Source organism: Lithobates pipiens, unplaced genomic scaffold (genome assembly GCF_037356315.1).
Source record: "Lithobates pipiens isolate NorthernLeopardFrog02 unplaced genomic scaffold, aLitPip1_a1.2 Scaffold_16, whole genome shotgun sequence".
In the NCBI taxonomy this organism is placed as follows: domain Eukaryota; kingdom Metazoa; phylum Chordata; class Amphibia; order Anura; family Ranidae; genus Lithobates; species Lithobates pipiens.
The window spans coordinates 504,271,834-504,299,199 of NW_027507748.1; the positions used below are offsets into that span (position 1 = coordinate 504,271,834).

The window sequence follows — 27,366 nt, forward strand, 5'->3', positions numbered from 1 at the left end:
GTGCCATTCTGCCAACGTACATCATCGTGCCCCGGTCGGGAAGTGGTTATGGAAACATTATTTATGGAATAAAGGTTTTTAAAAGCATAAGGATTATGGGTTAGGAACATCAAAAGATGTACAGTACATCTGTGGATGTGTTTATGAACTAATATTAAGGGCTTTATTTGAGTCTGCTAACTCCTGTACCATTTATAAAAAAATTAATGTAGACAAAATATATAGATGTGAAGATTTATATTTAATATTAAATGCTGCATTTCATTTTTACATTTTTTTTATCCCTTATCTAGTGTCAGGTGAGTTTTGATAGTGCCCTCCATATAATGAAAAAGGTACACAAAAGAAATAATGTTTCACAATTGTCATTTGTTTCCACTGACAGCCCAAGTAAACACCACAGTGGAATTTCTCTGAGTGATTTACAAAAACAAAATCCTGAAGTAAAAGTCTTGCTCCAGGGAACTTGAGATACAGACTGTGGTTTGAAAGACAAGCAGCTGTATTCAGTTGTTCTATGTATAGATCTATACAGAATAAAATCAATAAATGTGAAGGGCTGCGTAAGAAAGCAGAAGAAAACTGCAAAATAGTAAAAAGTAGAACAGTCTACTACTGTTAAGCTATTATTAACAGACCAGTTGTCAAGCATCATAATATAAAGCACTAACAGGCATTTTCAGTAGGGTCCTGTGCAAAATAGTAGCTGTGAAAATTGCACAAACCCAATCAATTTTCGTAAACAATATGACCATACATTGGAAGAGATTGGATTGCAATACAAACTATTTCAGTGCAGGATTGCAAATGTTCATTGCATATAGAAAGCCACAGCATTAGTAAAATGTGGGGGAGGATCATAAAGGTTCTGGTGTAATAGAGTGGCTTGTTTCAGAGCCTGAAGTAGATTTTATTATACATCAGAGTTGATTTACTTTAAAAAGGTCCCTTAGTTTAGCGAATAAGGGAAAGCTGTGCTGTCTTCAATCTTCCAATCGTATTCGTGCAAAAATCCTGGTGAATGAATGGTCTCTTCTTTCTCTTCTTAAAGCCATGCTTTGAATAACTAGTTTAACAGGTTCACTTCAGGGCTGATCCCTTCTGCAGCTTATACTTGCATTCTTTTTACTCGCCAGCCATTCTGTTCAATTGACTAGATGGAAAGAGGAAACCCCAATTCTTAAAAGTTTTAGAATTACAATTAAAAAGCCTTCAGTATCATTGTAAAAAATGCAATGAAATCAGAAGTACTACTCCTAATTATTGCATAATAAAACAGTACATAATAAATAAAAAACAAACAAACAATGACCAATCACAACAAACTGATTAACCATAGGACAACAACTTCATCAATTCCTAAGTAATAATGAATTAGAATGAAATAAATAAATACATACATAAATGATGTTGTTGCACAAGTACACACAAATAATTGTTGTACTAAGTTATGCAGCAAATTCCATTAGTATATTATGCCTTCAAAGTGTTACTAAACACACATCATAAAAAAAAAACTATCAATACTTGTATTACATGCTGTTCATGCTCACTATGGGATTAGTTTCCTGTATTCTGCAAAAATCTGATCCTGCTGTTGTGTGTCTCCTCCTTTTGATCATCTCCCCAATGCAGTTGGCGATTCTGCAGAGCAGCGGTGGTAACTTCTGCACATGCTCAGTTTTCAGTGAGTTTGTATGCTGAGTATTTCTCCCTATCACACCTGAGCTGCACATGCGAGTAGAGAGCCACACATTTCAGAGTTTTCACAGTGGTAAATTAAAGCCCTCTCCCTCCCTCCTCCTCCATGCCCATTAACCAGTAAAACTCAATGGGAAGTGGGATATTACATGTAGATTGATGGGGGCTTCACCTGCCTGTTATTCTAAGACACAGGCTGGAGGGACGTGACTGGCAGAAATCCACCCACACCATGTTATTGTTAAATATGATTCAATTTCAAATATATATTTGTATTATGATTATTGATATTAAATATTTATTTGTACTCCAAATTCCAAAGGCTATTTTTTTTGAACATGTGACCAGCAGCAGAGGACTAGAAGCTCCTCCTGCTTATGTTTCCCTGCAGACAGGCTGGGAAAGAGTTGGGTCATGTGACAACTATGTTGAATAGGAAAAAAACTGATGTATTTTTTAAAAATTAAAATAATTACAGTACCATTATCCACATACAGAAATAGAAGACATAATGTAAATTAAACAGTGTATGCTAGTATCACTTTAAGAGACAATGACCTTCTTGAACAAGGGGGTTATTAAATGGTTGCTGAAATTTAGCACATAGGAAAGAAACCGTCTTTGCGTCTATTGGATGTTTTGACGCAAGAGGGCAACAGATGAAACAGTTGGTATCCCTGTTGTGAAAAACCCTTTTAAAATATTTTTGGCTCTGCAAAATTGTCAGGAACTGGATATCACTTACAAGAAGAGCAGGTGACAGAATAGAGGAGCATGTAGCTGATGACTGTCCTTGACCTACTCTGGTGCTTATAATGCAGATATTTTCCAGCACACCAGGGGTCAACAAGTTAGCATCCAAACTTGTTTTTTATTGCGTGATAACAAAGTAGTGCAGTGTTTTGGAGCCATGCAGGGCCCTTTTGTTAGACATGTGATCATCACATGCTTGACAAAGGGGCCCTGTGTGGCTCTGAAACGTTGTAGTATTTTGTGATGTGTCCATGCAATAAAAAATCAGTTTGCACATTAACTTGTCGATACCTGGTGTCCTGACACATATCTGCATTGTGACATTTTGAACCAGTTTCCAGCTGGCTGTTGCTGTAGCACCCAAATCTGTTTGAGCTTTATCCAGGAACGTGTGCGATGGGAATATGGAGTTGAACTCTTGTGCTAAGTGACTAGACTTCAGGCAACCAGCAATGTTTCATGGGTCATGGGGGCAGAGTGAGAGTCTTCAGCCCAACTTTAAGCTCCATCCTTCTTCTCCATTCTTCTTTGGGTTAAGCAGTGGCAAATCATAAAATCCCTTTAAAGAGATCCTGTCACCTTTCCCATTCAGGTAAAGTGAAAGGGTTTGTGTAAAGCCCACTCTCTGACCACAACTATTGTATCTTCATATTGCTCCCCTGCTGCTCCTTTTTCTGTTATGGCTGTAGCAAATAACTTGTGTTTCCAAGCAGGAGCATGTGACTTTCACCCATAATGCCATTCTCAGTTGACATTACCACTCCTTCTAAGCTTCAGCACTAGGATTTTGTGACTGCTGCATTGCAGAAAGTAGTGGCAGGCATGTGCTGTAAAAGTAAGAAAAATGTGATGGGGGGGCTCTTTAAACAGTCACTTTCCCCTAAAAAGGTAAGATTACAGATCTCTTTTAATATATCAACCTTATGAACGTATATTGTGAAACAAGTATTAAAGGACAACCATTTTGTAGTTCTGGAAATGTTGCAAGTACCTTCAATCAAAGACGCAAATACAGTAGATAATTACCAAAAATCAGATTTTTACAACAGTAACACATATTGATAGAGTTCTTTACATCTGGCTGATTTTTTTTATAAGTACATCTAAATAAATACTGAAAATACTACACATCCCTATGTGTAACGAGCATAATGGATTAAGCCATCTTGAATGAAGTGCTTGTGAAGGCTGCAAAAAAACTTGCAAAAAATAATGTGGCAGAGTTGTAGTAATTAGATAAATGAATTGTGAGAGGGGTGATTGTGTAGTGATATGCTTGTTTAGCTGGCCTTTTTTCCCCTTCAGTCTCTGTCATGTTGGATTTAGGAAAAAAACTGAATGACCTTTGAAATAGTGATAGAAATTAAGAGCTAACCAGAACTGGAAAGGACAAACCAATTAATATAAATGTGTTGCACAAGTTCATACAAATCTGATTTTGTTTATGAGTGAACCCCAGAAACATGATAGACATTATAAAAAAAAGTTTATAAAATCCTGTTTTCCATGTTACAGCATAAATAATTTCAGGTTCATTCCTAAATTCGTGGAAGTCTAGATAAAATGGCACTAAAGCAGAGTTCCACCCATTTAAAAGTCAGCAGCTACAAAACGTGTAGCTGCTGACATTTAATAAACAGACACTCACCTGTACCACGGTCCAGCAATTCGCTCACCCCAAGCCTCGCTCCTCTCCACCTTCTCTCTGTGGCACCAGCATTGCAAGTGTGGGCGCTCAGCTCTGACAGCTTGCGGCTTCACAGCTGGGCGTGCACTGTGCATGCGTGAGTCACGCTGCTCTGTCTGGAATGGCCGGGCAATCATCTGGGACCTGTGACATGTCCCAGAAGATTGCAGGGAGGGAGGGTGAGAGTTGAACTTCTGCTCAGTTCTGCGGCGCCAGGAGAGGAAGTGGGAGCTGGGTACTTGTCAAAATCAGGTAACCGCTCCCCCCCCCAAAAAAAAATTACATGCCAAATGTGGCATGTCAGGGGGTCATGAATACTTAAAGTGGAAGTTCAATTTTTGGGTGGATCTCTGCTTTAAATTAAACATAATTTTAAAGCTACACTCTGGGATAAGCAAATATTGCGTAAACACAAGAGACCTGTAATCTCATCTTGGTGTGCTGTTGGGGTTTGCAAAGGCATTTGTTGCACAGTTGAGGGATATATATATATATATATATATATATATATATATATATATATATATATATATGAATATGAAATGTTATATGCTTGGCGTTCAACTTTAAATTATTTTGCATTAGTAAATATAATGTACAAAATGGTGGGCACTTAACAAGTAATGTGTTATTATTTGCTTATTTGAATATAAGCCAAAATCTTGCAGAGGATGGCCCAGGACTGGCCATCTTTGTAAGACTCTGCCCACTTAGCCTGCATATGAATAACCCCTTCTCATCTAGCCTTGGTGTTTCTTTAATTCTGTATGCTCGGTGGTTGGGAGGGATCATCCAACCACTTGACCACTGTGATTGGCTTCCATGGTAGTTACATGATCAGAGGTGGTCCCACTGACTCCTGATCATTAGTATGGACCCAAATCTGTCTGACAGCTCAGTCATTGTGTTTGGAGAGTGCACTGAACACGCTTTCAGTACAGAATACTCTTCCACCCGTGGGCGCATATGTGTGTGCTACACGGGCATCAAGAGGTTAAGGTACTCATTATATGATTAGCAAAACTGGAGATGTAAACACTGCAGGCCAGACAGTTTACTAGAGATACTGCTGTGAACACAAGGTACTCACTTTGTTTGCAATGGCAACCCAGGGTCTGCTTGAAGTTGCCTTACTTTTTGTTAACATAGTGATCTTAAAAACATGTATATACTTCAGTTAGTTGCAGTCTATAAATGTTCTGCTAAAAAGAGAAGTAATTAGCTCAATAAAAAGCATAGCAATGTTCACTAATGATGCACAACCAGGGATAAAAGAATAGCGCAGACATGACATTTTTAAGTACTTGCATGGAATGTTAGTTGATTTTTAAAAGAGTTCTTTGCAACACTGAATGTTTGGTAGTGCCTTGGCAGCTCTCCAATGCATTTACTACAAAGCATAAATAGGTCATTTTTTTTAAGGCATTGCTACTGTACAACGGAAAATATTGTTTGCAATTTGGGGCGCTTTTTAATTTGATATCCCAGCTGTACAATTACACACAGTAAATATTTTTTAAGTATTTATTTGGTGCCAATGTGCAACTTCCCTGCTGTCATGGGTATTTAAAAGTGGACATAAATGTAAAACAACTACAATTAAACTCTCCAATCCTGCTGCTTATAAATTGTTCATTTACTGAACGTTTTCAAAATGAATGTTTTAAAATACAAAAAATGGCTAATTTGCCTTCCTGACTATATTCAGAAACAGTGCAATCATTTTGTCTGAAGTGAAAGGCCGCATATAAGTGAATGCAGAACTCTGGGGGTTGATTTACTAAAGAAAAATAGACTGTACACTTTGCAAGTGCAATGGCACTCATTTTTCTTTGCAAATGTAATGTGGTGAAGCTTCACTTTGCAAAGAATACCCAATCAGGTGCAAGGGAAATTAAAAAAAAAGCATTTTTGCTTGCACATGGTTGAATGATGGGAATCAGCAGATCTTTACCACATTTACCAGGGAAAAGGAGTGCAACCTCACTTGCAAAGTGCATTTTTGCCTTTAGTAAACCAATCCCAATGTTATGATGTAACATTTACAATATTACATACATTATACATATTTTTATACCACACTTATAAGTTATACTGTTTGTTACTAAAAGGAATATTTCCTGTTATAGAAAGGACATTTCTCTGCCATGTCCCCAATTATAAGAACCACAAACAAAAAATATCCAAAAACAAACAGTTAAACCCACAAGTGCTTTTTTTCCCAGCACTACCTTTCCTACTTTTCCTTTATACAGGCGTTTTAAAATAAGAAATGTAATGATTTGTTAGGATGATGTTGGATACAAATTTTCAATATAGTATAACACTTTTGATTAAATAGTTCATTTTTGTAGCGGTCTATACATCAGGCCAAAAATAGGGAACACTAAGGACGTAGGAGGGACAGAGAGATTTGGTTCCAAATGAGGGACCTAAGGACTAGTTCACACTAGTCTGCACAGAAAAAAAGAGACAGTTTCCTGTGCGTTTGGTGTCTTTATTGTGTTGGGTGGGCTTTTTTTTCTTTTTTCTTACTTTTTTGAAATGTGACAATAACAATGACATTACAATTAATTTCTCTGCACTCCAGCTCAATTCCAACGCATAGAGACATACAAATGGATCGAGGCTTCAGGAAATCTCCAGTGTGGAAAAATTGAGTCACGCTGCACTTTTCTTCACTTCTTCACACTAACAACTCTTCACTCCTTTGTAGAGTGATCAGGACATACAGAAGATAATTGTTTTCTGTGTACCCCTGTGGAGACCTGTGTTTTTCAAATGCTCATCTCCACACAAGTGTGAACGAGCCCTAATAGATATGGAATTACAATATATTCAATCTATATATATATATATATATATATATATATATATATATATATATATATATAGTAGTTGCTACATTGCTACAGAGGATGAACAGGTAAAGAAACAGATCTTTTGGCTTATTCCTTGCAAATAAGAAAATCTCATTTGTGATTAGCAGCATCATTATTTTCATGTTGTATTACTTAACCACCATTAAACACAAAAGAGCGAAATTAGGAAAAGTGTATATTTCACCATACAGACAAAGAATGTTAGACGGAGTGGCTTACATTGGCCTTCTTTCAGGGCATGCATATTGCAAGTCTCAGTAGACAGCTGAAATATTAATGGAAATGACATGTATTCTATTTTAGTAAAAAGCACACCAAAATGATAGCAAGTAGCCTTGACGAAAGCAATCAGTTTAAAAGGATATGGCTAAGTATATGAGAAATATGATACCTGTTACTAGTAGTTTCAATGGTCCAGACTGGGATTTATTGATTGCACTTTAATATATAGTCTCTATGATTGAACATGCTATTAGTAATGTCTTTCTCTAACCAGAGATAGCTGTGGCCTACAGTGAAAAATGAAGCCACCTGTTTTTTTTTTTTTTAAAGCAGAAATGATTATGCTATTTGTATTTGCACTACTAATATACTTTCTTATTGGAAGATAGGTTTCATTCATAAATCTGCATGGCAGATATTATTATATAATGAAGTGCTCAGTATCTGAGTTTTCAATAATATTCTTTATATCAGTATTTGTTACATTGAAACAAATAGGTTCCACAGCATAAATATATAGCACATGGCTGCAAGTTGATATTCCATTAACTTCTCAATGGTTATTTTTTTTCTGTTTCAGACAAGCATTTCTTGGAGTTTATGCTGGGTCATTTTAACCTCCCTGGCGGTATGATTATGTCAGATTTTTGATGCTCAAAGCGGTACATTGTTTTGCATGGAAATTTGGCATTTTATATTGTAGGCCTGTAATTCTTAGAAATAACTCACTTAAATCTGTCCAAACAAGAGTCTAGTAGACATCCCGGGTATAATAAAGTTTAAAACATAAAATAATAAATTATAATATAATAAATAACTATAAATAATTATAACAAATAGTAATATAATAATAAAATGTATTCAATAACGTAATCAAATCAAAAACACTGAAATGTGCTCAGTTGCAGAATTGTCACTGTCCTTACTTTCAGTGTTTGATGACGAATTTCCCCACAAATCGCTATCGCTCAATTCTGCAAGTGATTCTAATTTATTATCACTGTTTTATAGCTGGTCTAAAACTTCTTTTGATGTAAAGAGACACTTTTTGGTTGCCATGGACAATCTCAAGTTTCTGGAAAGAACAGTATATAATATAAAACTACATGCAGGGCAGTGGACAAAGCATTAGGGACAAAAGGGATGTGAAATAATTTGATAAAGTAATGTACCGTATATACTCGAGTATAGGCCGACCCGAATATAAGCCGAGGCCCCCAATTTACCCCCAAAAAACTGGAAAAAATTATTGACTCGTGTATAAGCCGAGGGTGAGACATGCCTGTCCATCCCTGTGTGTCCGTCCATCCCTGTGGGTCCATCCATCCCTGTGTGTGTGTCCATGCATCCGTGTGTGTGTGTGTGTGTGTCCATGCATCTGTGTGTGTGTGTGTGTGTGTGTGTGTGTGTGTGTGTGTGTGTGTGTGTGTGTGGGTGTGTGTGTGTCCGTGCAGCCTACCTGTGTCCAGCCTGCCTGTGTCCGTCCAGCCTGCGTCCCGTCCAGCCTGCGTCCCGTCCAGCCTGCGTCCCGTCCAGCCTGCGTCCCGTCCCGGCCCGGCCCGGCCCGTCCCGTCCCGAGCCGAGCCTCCGTCCTTCAGCTCTTCGTCGGCGGCCATTCTAGGATTCAAAAGCCGCGCCTCCGTCGGTGATAGGCGGAACACTCAATTTCCCACTGACTGCTGTTCCGCCTATTGGATGTCCGTGATAGGCGGAACACTGAATTTCCCAGCAGCCTGTGTTCCGCCTATCACGGGCATCGTCTCATCCTCGTCCGTAGTACGAGGATGAGACGATGCCCGTGATAGGCGGAACACAGGCTGCTGGGAAATTCAGTGTTCCGCCTATCACAGGCGAAGGCGGAGCCGGAGGCGCGGCTTTTGAATTCTAGAATGGCCGCTGTCTGTCTGCTCGACACGCTGATCGAGCGGGCAGACAGCGATGACTCGAGTATAAGCCGAGGGGGGCACTTTCAGCCTCAAAAAAGAGGCTGAAAATCTCGGCTTATACTCGAGTATATACGGTAATCTGTAAGATTACAGTTTACTGTATGTATTCTGTATTTTTCACTTTTTCAATATGGTGCCGTGCTCCATCCCAGTGCATTGCGACGCTCGCAAGGAACGGAGCCCGGCACTGTGATAGATCGAGCAGATGACACAGCTCGCACACACAGCAGGGAGACATTGCAGGATCCTGGAGACAAGGTAAGTAACTTTTTCTCAATCCTGCAATGTGATCCCGAGTGTGGCTCAGGGTTACCGCTTTTGGTACTGAAAAGTCACCCCGAGTCACACTCCAGAATACCGCTAGGGAGGTTAACAAAGCAGGAAAGGAGACAATAAACACATTACAACCACAAAATGCAAAGGTTTTCTTGTCTTGTCAGAGACTCAAATGAAAGAAATATTATTATATGTAAAAAAAAAAAAACAAGAAAAAACCTTTAGTTACGTGTTGGCTAGGTTCGTTATCTATGGAAATTTTAAAGTATCTAAGTAATTTAAAGTGGGGCTGATTTATTGGAGTAAAACTATTTCCATTTTGCAAATCACATGCAAACAAATGGCCTTGGGTCTTCAAAGCAAAGATCGCTTTACCATATTCACTAAAATTTTCTAAGTGGATATTCTTTAATAACTTTTTGTATATCAACCGCTATGAATATTTTTGTCAAACAAAAGTTGTTGTTATTAAGTGAATATTCAAGATCAGTTGGTAAGATGTACCTTAGGTCTATCTGGATAGGGAGCTATCAAATAGTAATACTAGGACTCTCCCCTGACCATTATTTATTATTACTACAATTATAAGTTAATGACATTCAAGGCCAGTAACAGGTTTTGGCTTGTCCTTTGTATTTTTATCAGCTTTTTCTACAGTATTACACATATCTACCTAAAGATTATGCTTTTGGTATCCTAGCCAGAAAATAAAATCTCTGAACTTCTTGCTGAGAATATATTTTAAGAATATGAGTCTAGAGCCTGTTTTATGTTCAGGGAATCATCAGAGGTGTAGGGTGTCCAAATGTTTGACTGAAATAATAGGAGAAGAGTCATCACTATACTGCACTGTTAATCAGAATGCACATCATATCTTAGCCCTGGTTCACACCGGTATGACTTGTCATGCAACTTGAGAGTTCAAAGTTGCATGACAAGTCACGCTCCATTAGCGGCAATGGAACCATTCTAATAGGAACAACTAGAGTCTAGTGTCTAGTGCTGGCTGTGGTCACGAGCCCTGTACATTTCAAAGACAGCTATTTGTGGCTGTCCGCACAGCCAGCAATTATCTGCAGTGATCGCTGCTGGATGCATAGAAAGGAAAAGGGAATTTTTTTTTAAAGGATTATGGATTTTGTTCCTTTATATAGTAAAATAAAAAATGGTTATTAATTACCACCAAAAGAAAGCTCTGTATAAAAAAAAGTATACCTTTAACATGAATAAATTCATTTGGACACAGTGGGGGTTATTTACTAAAGGAAAATCCACTTTGCACTGAAAGTGCACTTGGAAGTAAAGTCGCTGTATATCCAAGGAGGACATTCAAGGAAAATAAAAAACAGCATTTTAGCTTGCACATGATTGGATGATAAAATCAGCAGCACTTCCACTCATTTCAGATCTACCCCTTAGATTTAGAGCGATTGCACTTCCAAGTGCACTTTCAGTGCAATTTCAAATGCACTTGCAGTGCAAAGTGGATTTGCCTTAAGTAAATTACCCCCAGTGTTTCATGACTAAGTAATTGTCAGTCAAACTATCACAGCACCTAAAACGGAATGATGTCCTCGTAATGAAGGAGTGTAATGCAGGCTAGAGCTAAAGTGGGTAAAGGGCTAATAATTGACTAACTAAATGGGCCCACCTCAGGATTCTCTTTTTTATTATTTCAAATTAACTTTAAAGAAAAAAAATTGAAACACATGACTTGTTTGTTAATGGTTCCTTATAAGAAAGCCCACCCTTTTTTGCAGCTTTATGCTGATCAAATAAACCTTCTTAAATAGGGTTTAATAAGCTTGGTTTAACTGGGATTTAAATTAAGAGCAGTGGTCATTAACATTATCCAGATTAGAACTCTTGTTAATTACCATAGAAAGATAAAGAAAATATCCTCAACTGGTTCAAATGAAACTGACAAATCCTTGTTGTCTATAATTAATATGTTCTAAATTGAACTGTTTCGTAATGTAGCAAACAATCTCTAATAGTGAGTGATGTAATTATGGTTTGCTTTTACACTACTTTTATGTGTCCTGTTCCTTTTATCAACAGTTATATGTTCTTCTAGGAAGAGCAATACAGTTCCAGTTCCTGTAATATGTTAGGTATGTGCACACAGTTGCTGGATCTGTGTGTTTCAATTGAGATGAACAGTTAGTACAGTAGTTAGTGTTAATCCCTTGATTACATGTTTTATTCTTTTAACACTCATATGTTGCATTGTTAGTGTACTTCTTAAAATGAAAACTATAAATTATATCAAGCTTCATTTTGCAAAGAATACACAATCACATGCAAAGAAAATGGAAAAGAAAATACATTTTTGCTTACATATGATTGAATGATGGCTGTCAGTAGAGCTTCCCCTCATTTACTAAGCTCTGGAGCAAATGCACTTACAAAATACACCATTAATTTGCTTTTAGTAAATCCACTCCTTTGCGTTATAAGGTAACATCTGTCTTCAGTTGTACTTCTTTGTTATCATAATCTCAAATGTACATCTGGGGGTTGATTTACTAAAATTGGGCGTGTATAGAAACCAATCAGCTTCCAGTTTTTTTGTCAAAGCTTAACTGAACAAGCTGAAGCTAGAAGCTAAATGGCTACCTTGCACAGCTGCACCAGATTTTGCACCCTTTAGTTTTAGTAAATCAACCCCCTGGTGGAAATGCTTGTTGCACAGGCCTGGTACTCTTTTATGAGAAAGCCAGACTAGAGCAATACGGTGTAGCTGATTTGGAAGGGAGTCCACGTAGACAAGAAATGGCTTCAAAGACTGGATGAAATCAGCAGCACCAAGATGAATAGCAATAATAATAATAATACTAAAAGAAATTGCAATTGCGTATGATACACAGTGCTTTCAAGAGACTCTGGTACCATAAAATTAACAGGTTTAAGGTTTAAGTTGCCTCAAAAGCAACCCCTTAACATGCAGATTATATTCTACATTTAGCATATCTGCTTGTTTACATGCAGGAATTAGTACAGCTCCTGCTGTACTTTTAGGGCACTTAGATGTAAGTACTGCAGGTATAATAGAACCCAGCCCTGTGCTCATGATTGCTCATGTTTGCGCCTTCCATTCACAAAATGAAACCTGGGGCTTTGTGGGTTGGGAGTGAAGCTCCAGGCTTCAGAGTGCTTGTTGTGCCTGCCAAGTTCTGCCTGCTACAAGAGTGTTAGCAATTTACATTAAAAGCATCTGTGTACATAAGGCTTTTGGCCATCATTTTCACCTTGTGAGCCAATAATACACCTCGCATCCTAGGGTGGCGACACTCATTCTTCCACTGTATCTACCGCGGAGCAATGGAGCTGCTCTTGGATAACAGCCATTTCAACCCGTGGAGAGGCTAGTGTTAGATGGACTAGATTAAGATGGACTTTACATAAGTGACTAACAATTGTGTTAGAAAAAAGAAAGGGGAAATCAAGCAATTGGACTTTTCAGGTAGTACATAGAGTCACCACGCTATTTAAATTAGGTTAAAATATGCCTTTTTTTAATCAAAATAGATTTTTTGTAAAAAATGAACATTGTATCATCTAAAAAAATTGCATCTCAACATACAGAAGACTGTTGCATATAAGCGCATGAACAGTGTATATATCGCTATCGAGCATGGGCAGTTTTCCACCAGACAGTGTACCACAGCACCCCCTATACAGTATATATCATATATATATATATATATATATATATATATATATATATATATATATATATATATATATATATAAGCAATCAGGAAGTGGCAGAAATGTAATTCTAAAATATATAAATATTACATTTAGTATATCTCACTATATACATTGATCAGTCAAAACATTATGACCACCCACCTAGTATTGAATACGGCCCCCTTTTGTTAAAACAGCCCTGACCCACTGAGGCATGGACACCAAAGTAACATCCACATGAATGGCAGGACCCAAGGTTCTCCAGCAGAACAATGCCCAAAGCATCACACTGCCTCTGCCAACTTGCCTTCTTATAATGCATCCTGGTGCCATCCATCTCTGCATCATTGGTGTGCTTTCAGGGACAACATCAAAAACGCAGGACATTGCACACAGAAACGGGTAAAGGGTTAACAGATCTTTGCTTTCTCCTAGTCCTACCATGTTCCTTGTCAGCACATGTGCATTTAGCACACCTGATTGGCGCCTAGTGCTTTCCCTCCTTCTCTTACAGTACAGCCATGTAGGGGATTGCAAAACACTAATTGCATTGATATGCATTAAATGTTTTGTTTTAATTTATACAAAACTGTATTTATTGATTTGTCTTTTTCTAGCTGTCTGTTGTTCAGTTTTAAAATGTAGTGGGAAGTAAGGAAGCATTAGAAGTGAACATAATAAACAGTTTTTCCAATCTAGTAAGGCCATCTAGAAAAATTGTGATCATGGTAACAACCAGTGTTATTATTATTATTATTATTATTATTATGATGATTCTTATTATTCAGGATTTATATAGCTCTAACAGTTATTATTCTTTTTATGTAAGCAAAAGTAAATATAACATACTGTGCTTTAAAATATGCATTGTATCATTCTGTTTCATTCAAGGCTGTCGTGTCAACAGCACTTATCAACAAGTGTTCATTTTCTTTCTGGCTGGCAATAGATACTTATGTCTACGTCATTCAGAGTATATCAGCAAATACCACATAATATCAGTGGTTGATTGTGCTTGTTTGAGAGTGAAGAAAAGGACTAACGCTACGGCTAGGTTCACGTCTATATGTTTTTTTTGTGTGTTTGCACAGAAACACACTACAGTCCAATTAACTTTATTTCCTATGGGTCCCGTTCACATCTCTGCAGCTTCCTGCAGCACATTTTTTGGAAAGGACCTTTTTTACACACAGCATGGTGTTTTTGGCTTCATAGACTTCAGTGGAATTGCATAAAAAATCCAATAAAAAGGAATGTAAATATGTTTTTGGTGCTTTTTTGGTGCATTTTCCTACATGTTAACAGATACCACCTGCTAGCAACATCAGTACTTAAAAAAAAAAAAAACATTAAAAACACATCAACAATGCACATGAAAAAATGCAAAGCACCCCAGAAAATGTGCTGATGCATAGATGTGACCCTAGCATAGCCTTAATGCATTTCTGAATTTGAATCTTTTTTTCTACGAGAGTGAGCTTACAAGTTATCAGGTGCTCTCAATATCAAACACTGAAATTATATATATAAGCAAAATGAGTAATCAAGCAAGTTCACTATAGCAGGGATCTGTTTGAGTACCCCAGTAGGAATAGTAGCTGTGGTAAGAGCAAAATTGACAAAATCATGTTACTAACAAATGAAATAGACCACTAGTCAAAATATATATAACAAAGCCCACATTGTCATTGCACATATTAAAAGGAAAAGAAGAATGAGAAAAAAAGAGAAAGTTAGGATAACCAGTCACTAGTAAAGAAGGTGCTCCCAAAGCCTCTCTAGTAGTGAATCCAAGGAGCCCGTGATGGTTAAACTTGGTTTGAGTATTGACCATGACCCAATTCAGTTATTTGACATAGTGAAATAAATAGTCCTTTGTCAGATAAAATAGCAAGGGACCAGATTTACTACATGAAATGAACAAGACCAAGGATTTACTGTCACAGTACGCTATGGTGGGCTCACATAAACATGTGATCGTACGTGCGCACAGGGAATGTGATCACTGATTCTAGGGAGCTGATTGTACATTGTACAATGACATTGTAGTGTACAACACTATCTGAGTTTTCTGTGTGTTTTAAAGAGGAAGTAAACCCTGATGGGTTTACTTCCTCTTTTTTTCCCTGCAAAGGTAAAGCATAATGGACTACTATGCATCGCATAGTAGCTCATTATGTGTCACTTACCTGACACAGGAGCCAGCGAAGTCGCCGCTGTCCCCTGTAGTCCGCCGCATCCATGTTGCTTGTGGCGTCTCGCAGCTCCGACGAATCACAGCGGCGCAACCGCGATGACGTCACTCCCGCGCATGAGCACGGGAGTCGCGCCTCGCAGCTCCGCCGCTGTCATACGGCGAAGCCGCGACGACGTCACTCCCGCGCATGCGCACGGGAGTTGACAAATTTGGCAAATCCATTCTTGGATTTGCCGCATTTAGTGCGCCTGCGCGCCGCTGTCTACGGCGCATGCGCCGTAGACAGCGGTGCCCATTTTCGGGCAAATATCTCCTAAACCATATAGGTTTAGGAGATATTGCTTGGACCTACAGGTAAGCCTTAATCTAGGCTTACCTATAGGTCCAAGTTGTTTGGAAGGGTTTACTTCCTCTTTAAACACTCAAATGATGCAGCTTTTGTTCTTTTTGCTCAATAAATTGCACTAAGTTATGTGTGTGTCAGCATTTTACCTAAAATCTGAAAAAAAAAACACGAATGTGACCAGCTGGCTAAGCAATAAAATGCACATTTGCAAGCAAAGCAGCAGTTTTAAAAAGCTCATACACTGTGATGTCAGAGCGATAAAATCACCATGTGTATGAGTAGTTATTGTTCAATAGTTGTTCAAAGGCAACAGCGTATATAATCATGCACGGGTTTAACTATGGCCATAGCAGATATGCATGGGGACAGCATAGCATGTGGTATGACCTTTTCAACTTTACAATTTTTTTTTCCTTATGCCGCGTACACACGGTCGGGCACTCTGGCAGAAAAAGTCAGACAGAATCATTTCATCATATATTCCGATCATGCATGAGCTTCAGCTGACTTTTTTCTGAAAAATTCTGACGGACCTAGAAATAGAACATGTTTTAAATCTTTCCGATGGAGTCAAGTCCTATTGGGAAAACCATGTGTCTGTATGCTGTTCCGATGGACCAAAAACGATGCAAGGGCAGCTATTGGCTACTGGCTATTGAACTTCCTTTTTCTAGTCCCGTCGTACATGTATGTTACTGCATTCTAAACGATCGGACTTTGGTGTGATCTTGTGTAGGCAAGTCCGTTTCAGCGGAACTCTGTTGGAACTCTGTCAGAAAAACCGTCACATTTTATTCTGACGGAAAAAACGGTTGTGTGTATGTGGCATCATAATCACCTTTAGTTATGCAGTTAGATAGACCCAAAACATTACATTTTCATCTTAGGCACACTGCCACCTAGCTACTTCATAGCAAAGCACGGTGTATCCTGTACATGCTCATTGCGGACTAGACATGTGCATTCGTTTTCGTCCGAATGCATTTTCGTCCGAATTTCAGCTATTTTCGTTTTCGTTTTGACAAACGATAACGAAAGCACAAAATCTGAAAAACGAAAGATCCGACATAAATAAATGCTTTATTTTCGTTTTCATTGTTACAACAGTTCGATATAGAATAGGAGATTCGACATGACTCTGACAACAATCTGTGTCTATAGAACCTGTGGTCGAATGTGCCTAACCTTACCTCTATTAGTCCAAGATTATATAGAGAAAATATTCGACAGAGAAAAAAGATTTGACAGAGAGAAAAGATTCTGCAAGATACTGTCCTAAAAAGTGTTTGGGGACCCGGGTCCTGCCCCAGGGGACATGGATCAATGCAAAAAAAAGTTTTAAAAACGGCCTTTTTTTCGGGAGCAGTGATTTTAATAATGATTAAAGTGAAACAATAAAAGTGTAATATTCCTTTAAATTTCGTAGGGGGGGGGTTGTCTATAGTATGCCTGTGAAGGGGCGCATGTTTCCCGTGCTTAGAATTGTCCCTGCACAAAGTGTCATTTATGCAGGAAAAAAAGTCCTTTAAAATCACTCGCAGCTATTATGAATTGTCGGCTCCGTAATACAGAGAACACTCATTGAAAGTCATTGATAAAAAAATAAAAAAATAAATAAAAATAAAAAAGCGTGGGGGTCCCCCAAATTCAATTACCAGGCCCTTCAGGTCTGGTATGGATATTAAGGGGAACCCTGCCTCAAATTTAAGAAAAAATTTGACGTGGGGTTCCCCCTAAATATCCATAACCAGACCCTTCAGGTCTGGTATGGATATTAAGGGGAACCCCACGTCAAATTTAAAAAAAAATTGACGTGGGGTTCCCCCTAAAAATCCATACCAGACCCTTTATCCGAGCACGCAACCTGGCAGGCCGCAGGAAAAGAGGGGGGGACGAGAGAGCGGCCCCCCCTCCCTCCTGAACCGTACCAGGCCACATGCCCTCAACATTGGGAGGATGCTTTGGGGGTCCGTGACCCCTCAAAGCACCTTGTCCCCATGTTGATGAAGACAAGGGCCTCATCCCCACAACCCTGGCCGGTGGTTGTGGAGGTCTGCGGGCGGGGGGCTTATCAGAATCTGGAAGCCCCCTTTAACAAGGGGACCCCCAGATCCCGGCCCCCCCCCCCCTGTTTGAAATGGTAAGGGGGTACAAAAGTACCCCTACCATTTCACAAAGAAAGTGTAAAAAATGTTTAAATAAAACAAACACACTTTTGAAAAATTCCTTTATTAAAAATAAAAAAATAAAAAAAAGATTCCAGCGGCGGTAATCCACTCTTGCTATCCAGCGACGGACGGTCATCTCTCCAGCGATGTCTCATGTCATCCAGCGCAGCGCAGCATCCTTCTTCTGTCTCCGTGGAGGAGACACTGCAAGGATTCCGGCGGCTGACGTTTGTTATATACGGAGGGCGGGGCCACCCGTCACCTGACCCCGCCCCCCTCTGACGCAAGGGGAAACCCGGGGTTCCCTGTGACGTAGGGGTGACCAACACCCCTCTGATGTAACACAGGCAGGTTTCCGTTACATCAGAGGGGGGCGGGGTCACCTATACGTCACGGGGAACCCCAGGTTTCCCCTTGCGTCAGAGGGGGGCGGGGTCAGGTGACGGGTGGCCCCGCCCTCCGTATATAACAATCGTCAGCCGCCGGAATGCCTGCAGTGTCTCCTACACGGAGACAGAAGAAGGATGCTGCGCTGCGCTGGATGACATGAGACATCGCTGGAGAGATGACCGTCCGTCGCTGGATAGCAAGAGTGGATTACCGCCGCTGGAATCTTTTTTTTATTTTTTTATTTTTAATAAAGGAATTTTTCAAAAGTGTGTTTGTTTTATTTAAACATTTTTTACACTTTCTTTGTGAAATGGTAGGGGTACTTTTGTACCCCCTTACCATTTCAAACAGGGGGGGGGATCTGGGGGTCCCCTTGTTAAAGGGGGCTTCCAGATTCTGATAAGCCCCCCGCCCGCAGACCTCCACAACCACCGGCCAGGGTTGTGGGGATGAGGCCCTTGTCCTCATCAACATGGGGACAAGGTGCTTTGAGGGGTCACAGACCCCCAAAGCATCCTCCCAATGTTGAGGGCATGTGGCCTGGTACGGTTCAGGAGGGAGGGGGGGCCGCTCTCTCGTCCCCCCCTCTTTTCCTGCGGCCTGCCAGGTTGCGTGCTCGGATAAAGGGTCTGGTATGGATTTTTAGGGGGAACCCCACGTCAATTTTTTTTTTAAATTTGACGCGGGGTTCCCCTTAATATCCATACCAGACCTGAAGGGTCTGGTTATGGATATTTAGGGGGAACCCCACGTCAATTTTTTTCTTAAATTTGAGGCAGGGTTCCCCTTAATATCCATACCAGACCTGAAGGGCCTGGTAATTGAATTTGGGGGACCCCCACGCTTTTTTTATTTATTTATTTATTTATTTTTTTATCAATGACTTTCAATGAGTGTTCTCTGTATTACGGGAGCCGACAATTCATAATAGCTGCGAGTGATTTTAAAGGACTTTTTTTCCTGCATAAATGACACTTTGTGCAGGGACAATTCTAAGCACGGGAAACATGCGCCCCTTCACAGGCATACTATAGACACCCCCCCCCCCCCTACGAAATTTAAAGGAATATTACACTTTTATTGTTTCACTTTAATCATTATTAAAATCACTGCTCCCGAAAAAACGGCCGTTTTTAAAACTTTTTTTTGCATTGATCCATGTCCCCTGGGGCAGGACCCGGGTCCCCAAACACTTTTTAGGACAGTAACTTGCAAATTAGCCTTTAAAATGAGCACTTTAGATTTTGAACGTTGGAGTCCCATAGACTTTAATAGGGTTCTAAAGTATGCTATATACTAGCTCCGTCGAATCTTCTTTATACATTCGACAGACACCATAAGCCTTCAAAGACAGATTCGACCGTGATTCATGTGGATTTTCGGACGAATGCAATTTTTGAACGAAAAACGAAATAAATCAAAACGAATTTCGGGAGTAACTAAATAAATTAAGTTTTCAGACGAAAACGAAATTCTGAAACGAAATATTTTACTCTGCACATGTCTATTGCGGACATATTAGAAAGACCATTTGGATATGCTTTGTAGTTAATTAGGTTTTATATTTGCAAGAATGCAGACTACAGCAATATAATCCTAAAAACAATGATAGATTAACTACTCACAGTGTATGTTACTGGTATTAGCTAGACCAGATCTTTGTATAACTTTATTATATTTACATGCACATGATGATTTAGTTTGTATTGATAATAATGATGATTATTGTCTTCATGGTGATTAAAGCTACAGTATTTCTTGATTAGGACCAGGATTATAGCTTCATTTATTAATATTATATACATTGATAGGTGTACAAGTAATGTGCATCCAAGAAGCCATTGTAGGCAGAGAATGCATCAGTGAAGGAGAAAAATTACTTATTTACAAAATGTACTGACAGAAACTAAGAAAAAAAAATCTAAATTTTTTAGTAAAAAAAAAAAAAAATCCAGCAGTGATTAACTACCACCAAAAAAAAGTTATATTTATGTAAAAAAAAAAAAAAAAAATGATAAACATTTCATATGGGTACAGTGTTGCATGACCACGCAATTGTCATTCAAAGTGTGACAGCGTTGAAAGCTGAAAATTGGCCTGGGCAAGGAGTGGGTGAAAGTGCCCAGTATTGAAGTGGTTAACCATCTGCCATCTGGAAGATTTATCCCCCTTCATGAGCAGGCCATTTTTTTTGCTTTTTGGCACTGTGTTATTTTAACTGACAGTTAGGCGGTCATGCAACACTGTACCCAAATTCAATTTATATATTTTTTTTCCAACAAATAGTGCTTTCATTTGGCGGTATGTGTGCTTTTGTTTTTTGTGCTATAAATAAAAAAAAAAAAATACTTGACTTTACTTTGTACTATAAAACATATCCAATGAAAAAATGTAAAAAAAATCCAGAACTCAAAGCTGTAGTTAATCTTCACTATACATATGAAAGATCCCTTGCTGTTAGGACTAATTCCCTAACGAAATTTGACATGGCATTGAAATATTGGGACTATGTACCTACAATAGACCATAACTAGGGTACACCACTAGTTATTGTTCTGCAGTTGTTAATTAGCTCTGTCTTATACATCCCGGCAAAATAGTATAAACCTCCTTAGTATTCTTTTCATTGTCTTTGTTGTTTGTACAGGATAATTTGATGCTCATGATCTGCTGAAACTAATTGTATCTTTATTGTTCTTATAGTGTATTATCTATTTCTTCAAAAGAGCTATGCATTATCTACTCTTATGCACTGTTTGTACATGATTATCCTTTTGAAACTCAATGAAAATCTATTGTTGAAAAAAAGAAAAATGTTAAAAATCAAATTGCTTCATAAATTTAGGCCAATATGTATTCTGCTACACATATTTGGTAAAAAAAAATCTCAATAAGCGTATATTGATTGGTTTGCGCAAAAGTCATAGCGTCTACAACCTATTGTATATATACTGGATTTCTTATGTATTTATTTATTTTTATACTAGTAATGGCAGTGATCAGTGACTTATAGCAGGACTGTGATAGTGTGGCAAGCAACCTGACAGTAATTGACACTTTGTGGGAACCAGTGACACTAATACGGTGATCAGTGCTAAAAACACACACTGTCACTGTACTAATGACACTGGCTGTGAAGGGGGTTAACATTTAGGGCGATCTCGGTGTGCTTTCAGGACAGAAATATGTCTTGTCATCCTCTTTTGCTGATCGACTTTTGCTGTGACTGTTTACAGCACAGCCGGCACAACTGGCTAAGCACTCACGCTCCCCCAACCCGGAAATACTGGATCTCATACTAGATATGTGATCCAGTGCAGGAGAGCCACTCTGCCACCACACTCCTATGCGAGGCAGCCAGCAAGTGGTTAATTGAGAGCAGTGGTTGAAATGAGTGTGGTTCTACAAAAAAAGAATGTGGTTAACTTACGGTACAATTCATTGTTAACATATAGTATGTACAGGAATTATCATAATAAGGGTAGAAACAGAGCCCAGAAGGTATTGCTCATTATTAAAATGATTTATGTATTTGTTTAGCTAGTTATAACTTTTAGCCTGTACAGTCTTTGTAAAGTAAAGAAACCCAGCAGTGCTTACAGAGAATACAAGAATAAACACCAATTATACTGCAAACACATGCTGCATAAAATATTTTTAAAAATATCATTTGGCATCAACCTTTCAGCTGAGTACTTGATGGATTGCTGATGGGTTGAAGGTTTTTGTAGGTATCAAAATTACTGTGTGATAAAACTAGTTAGAACTTCATTTCCCAGCTTAATATAATGTACAACAGAGCATATACAGTGCAGTGGTCAGACGTAAAATGTTCAACATAGATAATGCAATACAGGAGTCAGAAGTATAATGTACAACACTGAATATACAGTGTATGGATCAGGAGTATATTATACTGTACAGCATAGTGAATGCATTGCAGGGGTCAGGAGCAAAACTTACAGCATAGCAGTTGTATGCGGTTATGGACTGGAGGTTGTGCAAAACACCGACATGCATGGACGTGTACTCCAATGGCACACCAACTGCATTCCAAGCATACGTCTATGAACACGTGGATTGCTTTATGCAATCCCGGGAACAAAACTGCGTACACAAGTATATACACATGACACCATAACGCTAATGCCCTGTACACATGATCGGACATTCTGACAACAAAATCCGTCAAATTATTTCCAACGGATTTTGGCCCAAACTTGTCTTGCATACACATGGTCGCACAAAGTTGTCGGAAAATCAGATCGTTCAAAATGAGGTGACGTACAACATGTACGACGGGACTATAAAGAGGGCAGTAGCCAATAGCTTTCATCTTGTACTTTATTCTGAGCATGCGTGGCACTTTGTCCGTCAGAATTGTCTACACGCTCGGAATTTAAACGATCGGATTTTGTTGTCGGAAAATTTTAGATCCAGCAATGAAAATTTGTGTGTTGGAAATTCTGACGGAAAAAGGCAGATGGAGCCCACACGTGATCTGATTTTCAGCCAACACAAACCGATTGCAAATTTTCCGTTGTAAAGTCTGACCGTGTACAGGGCATAAGAGGTTAGTAAGAACCCAAAGAGCTGAAGTAGACCATTTTGAAAACTGGTAAGCTACGGCAATGCTTCTCTCTTCGGACTGGGTAATCTTGAAATGTATATGTGTGTAAGCTAAATCTTCATTTTCACCCTAATGTGCAGCTGTATGTGGCAGCTTTGTGTGACGGGAGAGTGCTTACACAGGCTTTGCTCACTGTAAGTTCAGTGCATAAAGCTGTTTTTCTCAACTCCAGTCCTCAAGACGCCCCAACAGGTCATGTTTTCAGGATTTCCCTCAGATGAAACAGCTGTGGTAATTACCAAGGCAGTGAAACTGATCAAATCACCTGTGCAAATCAATGGAGAGCCTGAAAACATGACCTGTTGGAGCACCTTGAGGACTGGATTTGAGAAACACTGGCATAAAGACTAATAAAGACAGTGAGTAATGGCATTTACCAGCAGCTTTCCTTTGGCTGGTAGATGAGTCTCTTGCACGACAAATCCAGTGGTCAGGGCAAAGTGTTTTCTACTAAGCCATATCAGTGATCCATTCTGGCTAATTCAGATGCAGATGCACTAATGGCTGTTTCATATGCAAATTATGTACTGATTTGCATATAAATTAATTGTAGGCACAATGTCACAGGGGAAGAGGTAGTGACATATATACTCCCAAATATGGGCGTTGGTGAGTATGCAAGTGTAATACTAGACATGAGCACTGAAAGGCAATAGCACATGCATGTCTGTGTAAAACTCTCTATGGTTCTACCTGGCTGATGTTTACGGTTCTGGTAGAATGTTCTGTATGCTTATTTGTTACCATGGTAATTTTATATCTCAATAAAAAATGATAAACAAACACATTGGGGTTGACTTACTAAAACTGGAGAGTGAAAAATCTGACGCAGCTCTGCATATACAGTAAACCAATCAGCTTCCTTTTTTTTTTTTTTTTTTTTTTAACCTGATTGGCTACCATGTATAGCTGCAGCTTTAGTTTTTAGGTTTAGCAAATCAACCCTATTGTGTCCAATCCACCTAAAAATAAGAAAACTACGGGACAAAACAGTATAATAAGCGTTTTACAAATTCAACACTGAACACCATTGCTTCAGTTATACTATTTATGTATTTCCATTCATAAGCCTAGGAGTTCACAGTTATTAAAATATTTTATGAAAGGTCATATTAAAATGACACTCCATTTTACTGAGGCAAGTGAGGTAATGTGTATTGAAGGGAATAAGGCCAACTTATCTCTGTAAAAAGCCATCTATAGAAACATACCTTTAGTGATCAAACCTTCCACAAAATGTCAATTAATAGGAATTTGATCCCTCTTTAATCACTTAAGGACCGGAAGATTTTCCCCCTTAATAGTATAATGATGGCGGCTGGTTGGCAAGTGGTTAAACCATATCTGTTTATTGGGGCTTGGAAGCAATCTTCAGCCAAAACATCTTTTCTCTCTAATGTCTTCTTATTAAAGCTGACCTTCTATGAAAAAGTGGAAAGTACACTTTCCTTCTAGCATCCCACCACCCAAATAAAATTAGCTGGGAAAAAAAAAAAAATTAAAATAACAATGTTACTAAAAAAGATAAACATATCTCTATCCTAAAGCTCGCCATATATGAATTAACATTTGGCTGGTTCAACAGAACTGGATGAATTTTGATCCATGTTATGGCCATTCCCATTCATAAGAAGTTGATCTATCAATCATGAGAAGTTGATTTATCAATCGAAAACCCATGAACCAGCTTGGCGGTAAATTCTCACTCCATCACCACATGGAACCAATAGGATGCATCACTAATCATTATATTCTGGTGGCAGGATAGTCCTACTGTCAGAATGCAATGACACAGCGGGGAGGATTCCTGCGTCCACATTGGATGAATGCATGGGCAAATCAGGTTTGTTTTGTTTTTTGTTCAACCTGCTGGCTGAAGGAAGAAAACTTACCTGTGTATGGCCAGCTTAAATTCAGGAGCTTCCAGGAGGCACTGGAATAAATAGGCACTCAAAATCCCCAAATTATGCACCTCAACGCATTGCAGGAATGCATTTATATGAGTGTCAATGCACTACTAGTGAGTCACAGTGTTGGAAGCTGGAACCAAGGCTTTTTTTTAAAACATTCTTATTTTTATTTATTTATTTTTTATGCAGGGAGCAAGCAGAAAAGTGAGGGTATATACACACTGCATTTTGATAAAATTGTTGTTACCTTGTCTATTTTGTGAAATGTTTCCTTTTAGTTTCAGTGGGAAGCACATGAAGTGTATGCAAAATTGCAGTCCTGCATACCAGCTGCATCAAAAGTATTGCAGAATAGACCTAAAGGTCAGTCTAATCCTGGGGCAGTGAAAAGTAAAGTGTGTTCAAAATGTTAAAAAGACCTTGTTGCCAGACCATTCATTACAAAGGCTATGACTTACATAGCTTGCAAAGCTATGATTAAGGCTTTAGCTGATACACGTTAGTGTTCTGTTGAGTTTATTTGGATGTCCCAGATCGCTTATTTTTTTACCAAATAAAGTATTGTGAATGATGTTTATTGGACTTCATCTCTCTCTTTATATATTATCAGAAGAGGTGACATTTGTGAATGGAGGGGGCTGTACCAGAGAACTGACCTTTTCCAAAGTAGTCAAATTTGTTAGGAAGTTCAAAGGCACATTGCAAGTGAATAAAAATGTTTTGTAAAAGAAAAAAATATATTTTAAGTAAGCATTTAATATAATAATTTTTCTGTACTTTTAACAGCATTTTTTTATTTAGTTGCAGTGTCTCTTTAGGTAAACACAGCGTAATAGCCTAAATGTTAAAAAGATATTCGACAAGCTTTATTAGTAACATCCATAAAATGACTATAAAACAAATTATGGCTTTTTGTTCTGGTTAAAAATTACATTGCACACTGTATGCACATAAATTCGCCACATTTCCTGTTCACATAGTTATGGTCTCTTGATGGCTCTGTGAGTAGAGGAACACCCAACATGTTTCAGACTTTCTCTTTCTTCAGGGATGTAGAAAAAAAAAATATATCTGTAACAACATGAAGCTGTATGCATGTATGATTTGTTCACTCACGATGTGGTGAAACAACTGCATAGAACCAAGAATCGCCGTAATAATTACAACCTTTTAGATACCATCACTTATTGAACCACTAGGAGGCCAGCTGTACATACAGCTGGAGAAGTATGTTCTGACTCTAAATCAGCTGCTAGCATCTCCTCTGTCCCACAGGAAGTGAGTCACAATTCATAGCTAAGCAGGACTGCCAATACAAATCATGGGACCCAAATAGGAAACCTGACAGGGCACCCCCCCCCCCCACAAAGCTTCTACCCTGCATAGACCCCACATCTGTACACACAGTCCCTCCAATCCTCACCGGTACACACACAGACCCCTCCCATCCCAGCATGTATACACATGGCCCCCTACTCGTACACATTCACCCTCTGCCTGTACACAATCCTCTCACCCCTATGTGTACACGTACAGTCCCATAGATCTGTACACAAACAGCTCCCACACATAAACACACAGACCCCCAGAGAACATATGCACAGTGTACCACCCCATGGGCAATGATCCTTCTGCATCCTGACTGCAGACAGGCTACAGCAGGCTGACTGATGAACCTGTTCCTTAGTAGGGGAGCAATGGGCTAAGGCATTCAGGCAGTACTCTGGCAGGTCATTTTTCCTGTCCCATCCCCTGTTGCCTGATGCCATGGTTGAAACAAAGAGCTGAGCTGGAGCTGAGCCCAATCAAGGGAACAGGCAACACACACAAGGAGCACACATGTAAAACGTGGCCAAAGGTGGCAGTGATGTGCCTGGTGTAAGCTCAGTGAAATAAACACAGCAGCAGTGTACTTCCCTGTACAGACCCAAATCAGTATAGCGAAAATCAGAGTACACATGTAATGTGAAGGGTTCAGCTCACCATCAATAACCTGCCTGCCCACATAAAAACAAAATGCCCAGGGCAGCTGCCCCTCTTGCTATCTCCTCATCTTGGCCCTTCCATGGTTTGGTAAGCTGTATTTGCTATCTGCATTCCAATGTTCGATTTTTAATTTTGACTAAAGTATACATTCAATATTAATAAGCAAGAGTGGGATTTGATAAGAAGATGCTCGATAATTGCAATGATTACATCTGGGAAGTCACAGTCTAGTAAAAATTGTGAATGGTCACTTAGTGAATGGTCAATAATTATACATATAGACAGTTACAAGCATGACTCCCAAAGGCAGAGACATGGTGGGCCTCGTAGTTCCGCAACAGCTGGAGGGCCACAGGTTGAGCACCCATGGTCTAAGCCAACTGTGAGTTGGTAAACTTACTTGAAGGCAAACTAATGTACAGTAAGCTATTGCAGACATTTGCAACTGTTGCAACAGTTATGTAATAAAGGAAAAACATATTGCTTGGAAAAACATGATGGTCAGCCTTTGGTCTAAGTTTATTCTGTTTTTCCTTAACATCAGTAAAATTTTAATGACAATCTCTAAGGCTAAGT

At 39.0% G+C, this 27,366-nt stretch overlaps 1 protein-coding gene across 6 annotated transcripts in view; it reads left to right on the forward strand.

Annotated features, from left to right (window-relative positions):
- The window catches only part of DACH1 (dachshund family transcription factor 1), a 427,793-nt gene that overhangs the window by 248,671 nt on the left and 151,756 nt on the right, over window positions 1-27,366 (forward strand). For 2 of the 6 annotated variants that reach the window (XM_077483130.1, XM_077483132.1), the window contains exon 4: window positions 7,826-7,873. The exons of the other annotated variants lie outside the window; for them this stretch is intronic. In XM_077483130.1, coding sequence (XP_077339256.1) covers window positions 7,826-7,873 — 48 coding nt within the window. The remainder of the gene's footprint in view (window positions 1-7,825; window positions 7,874-27,366) is intronic. 6 annotated transcript variants of the gene reach the window in all.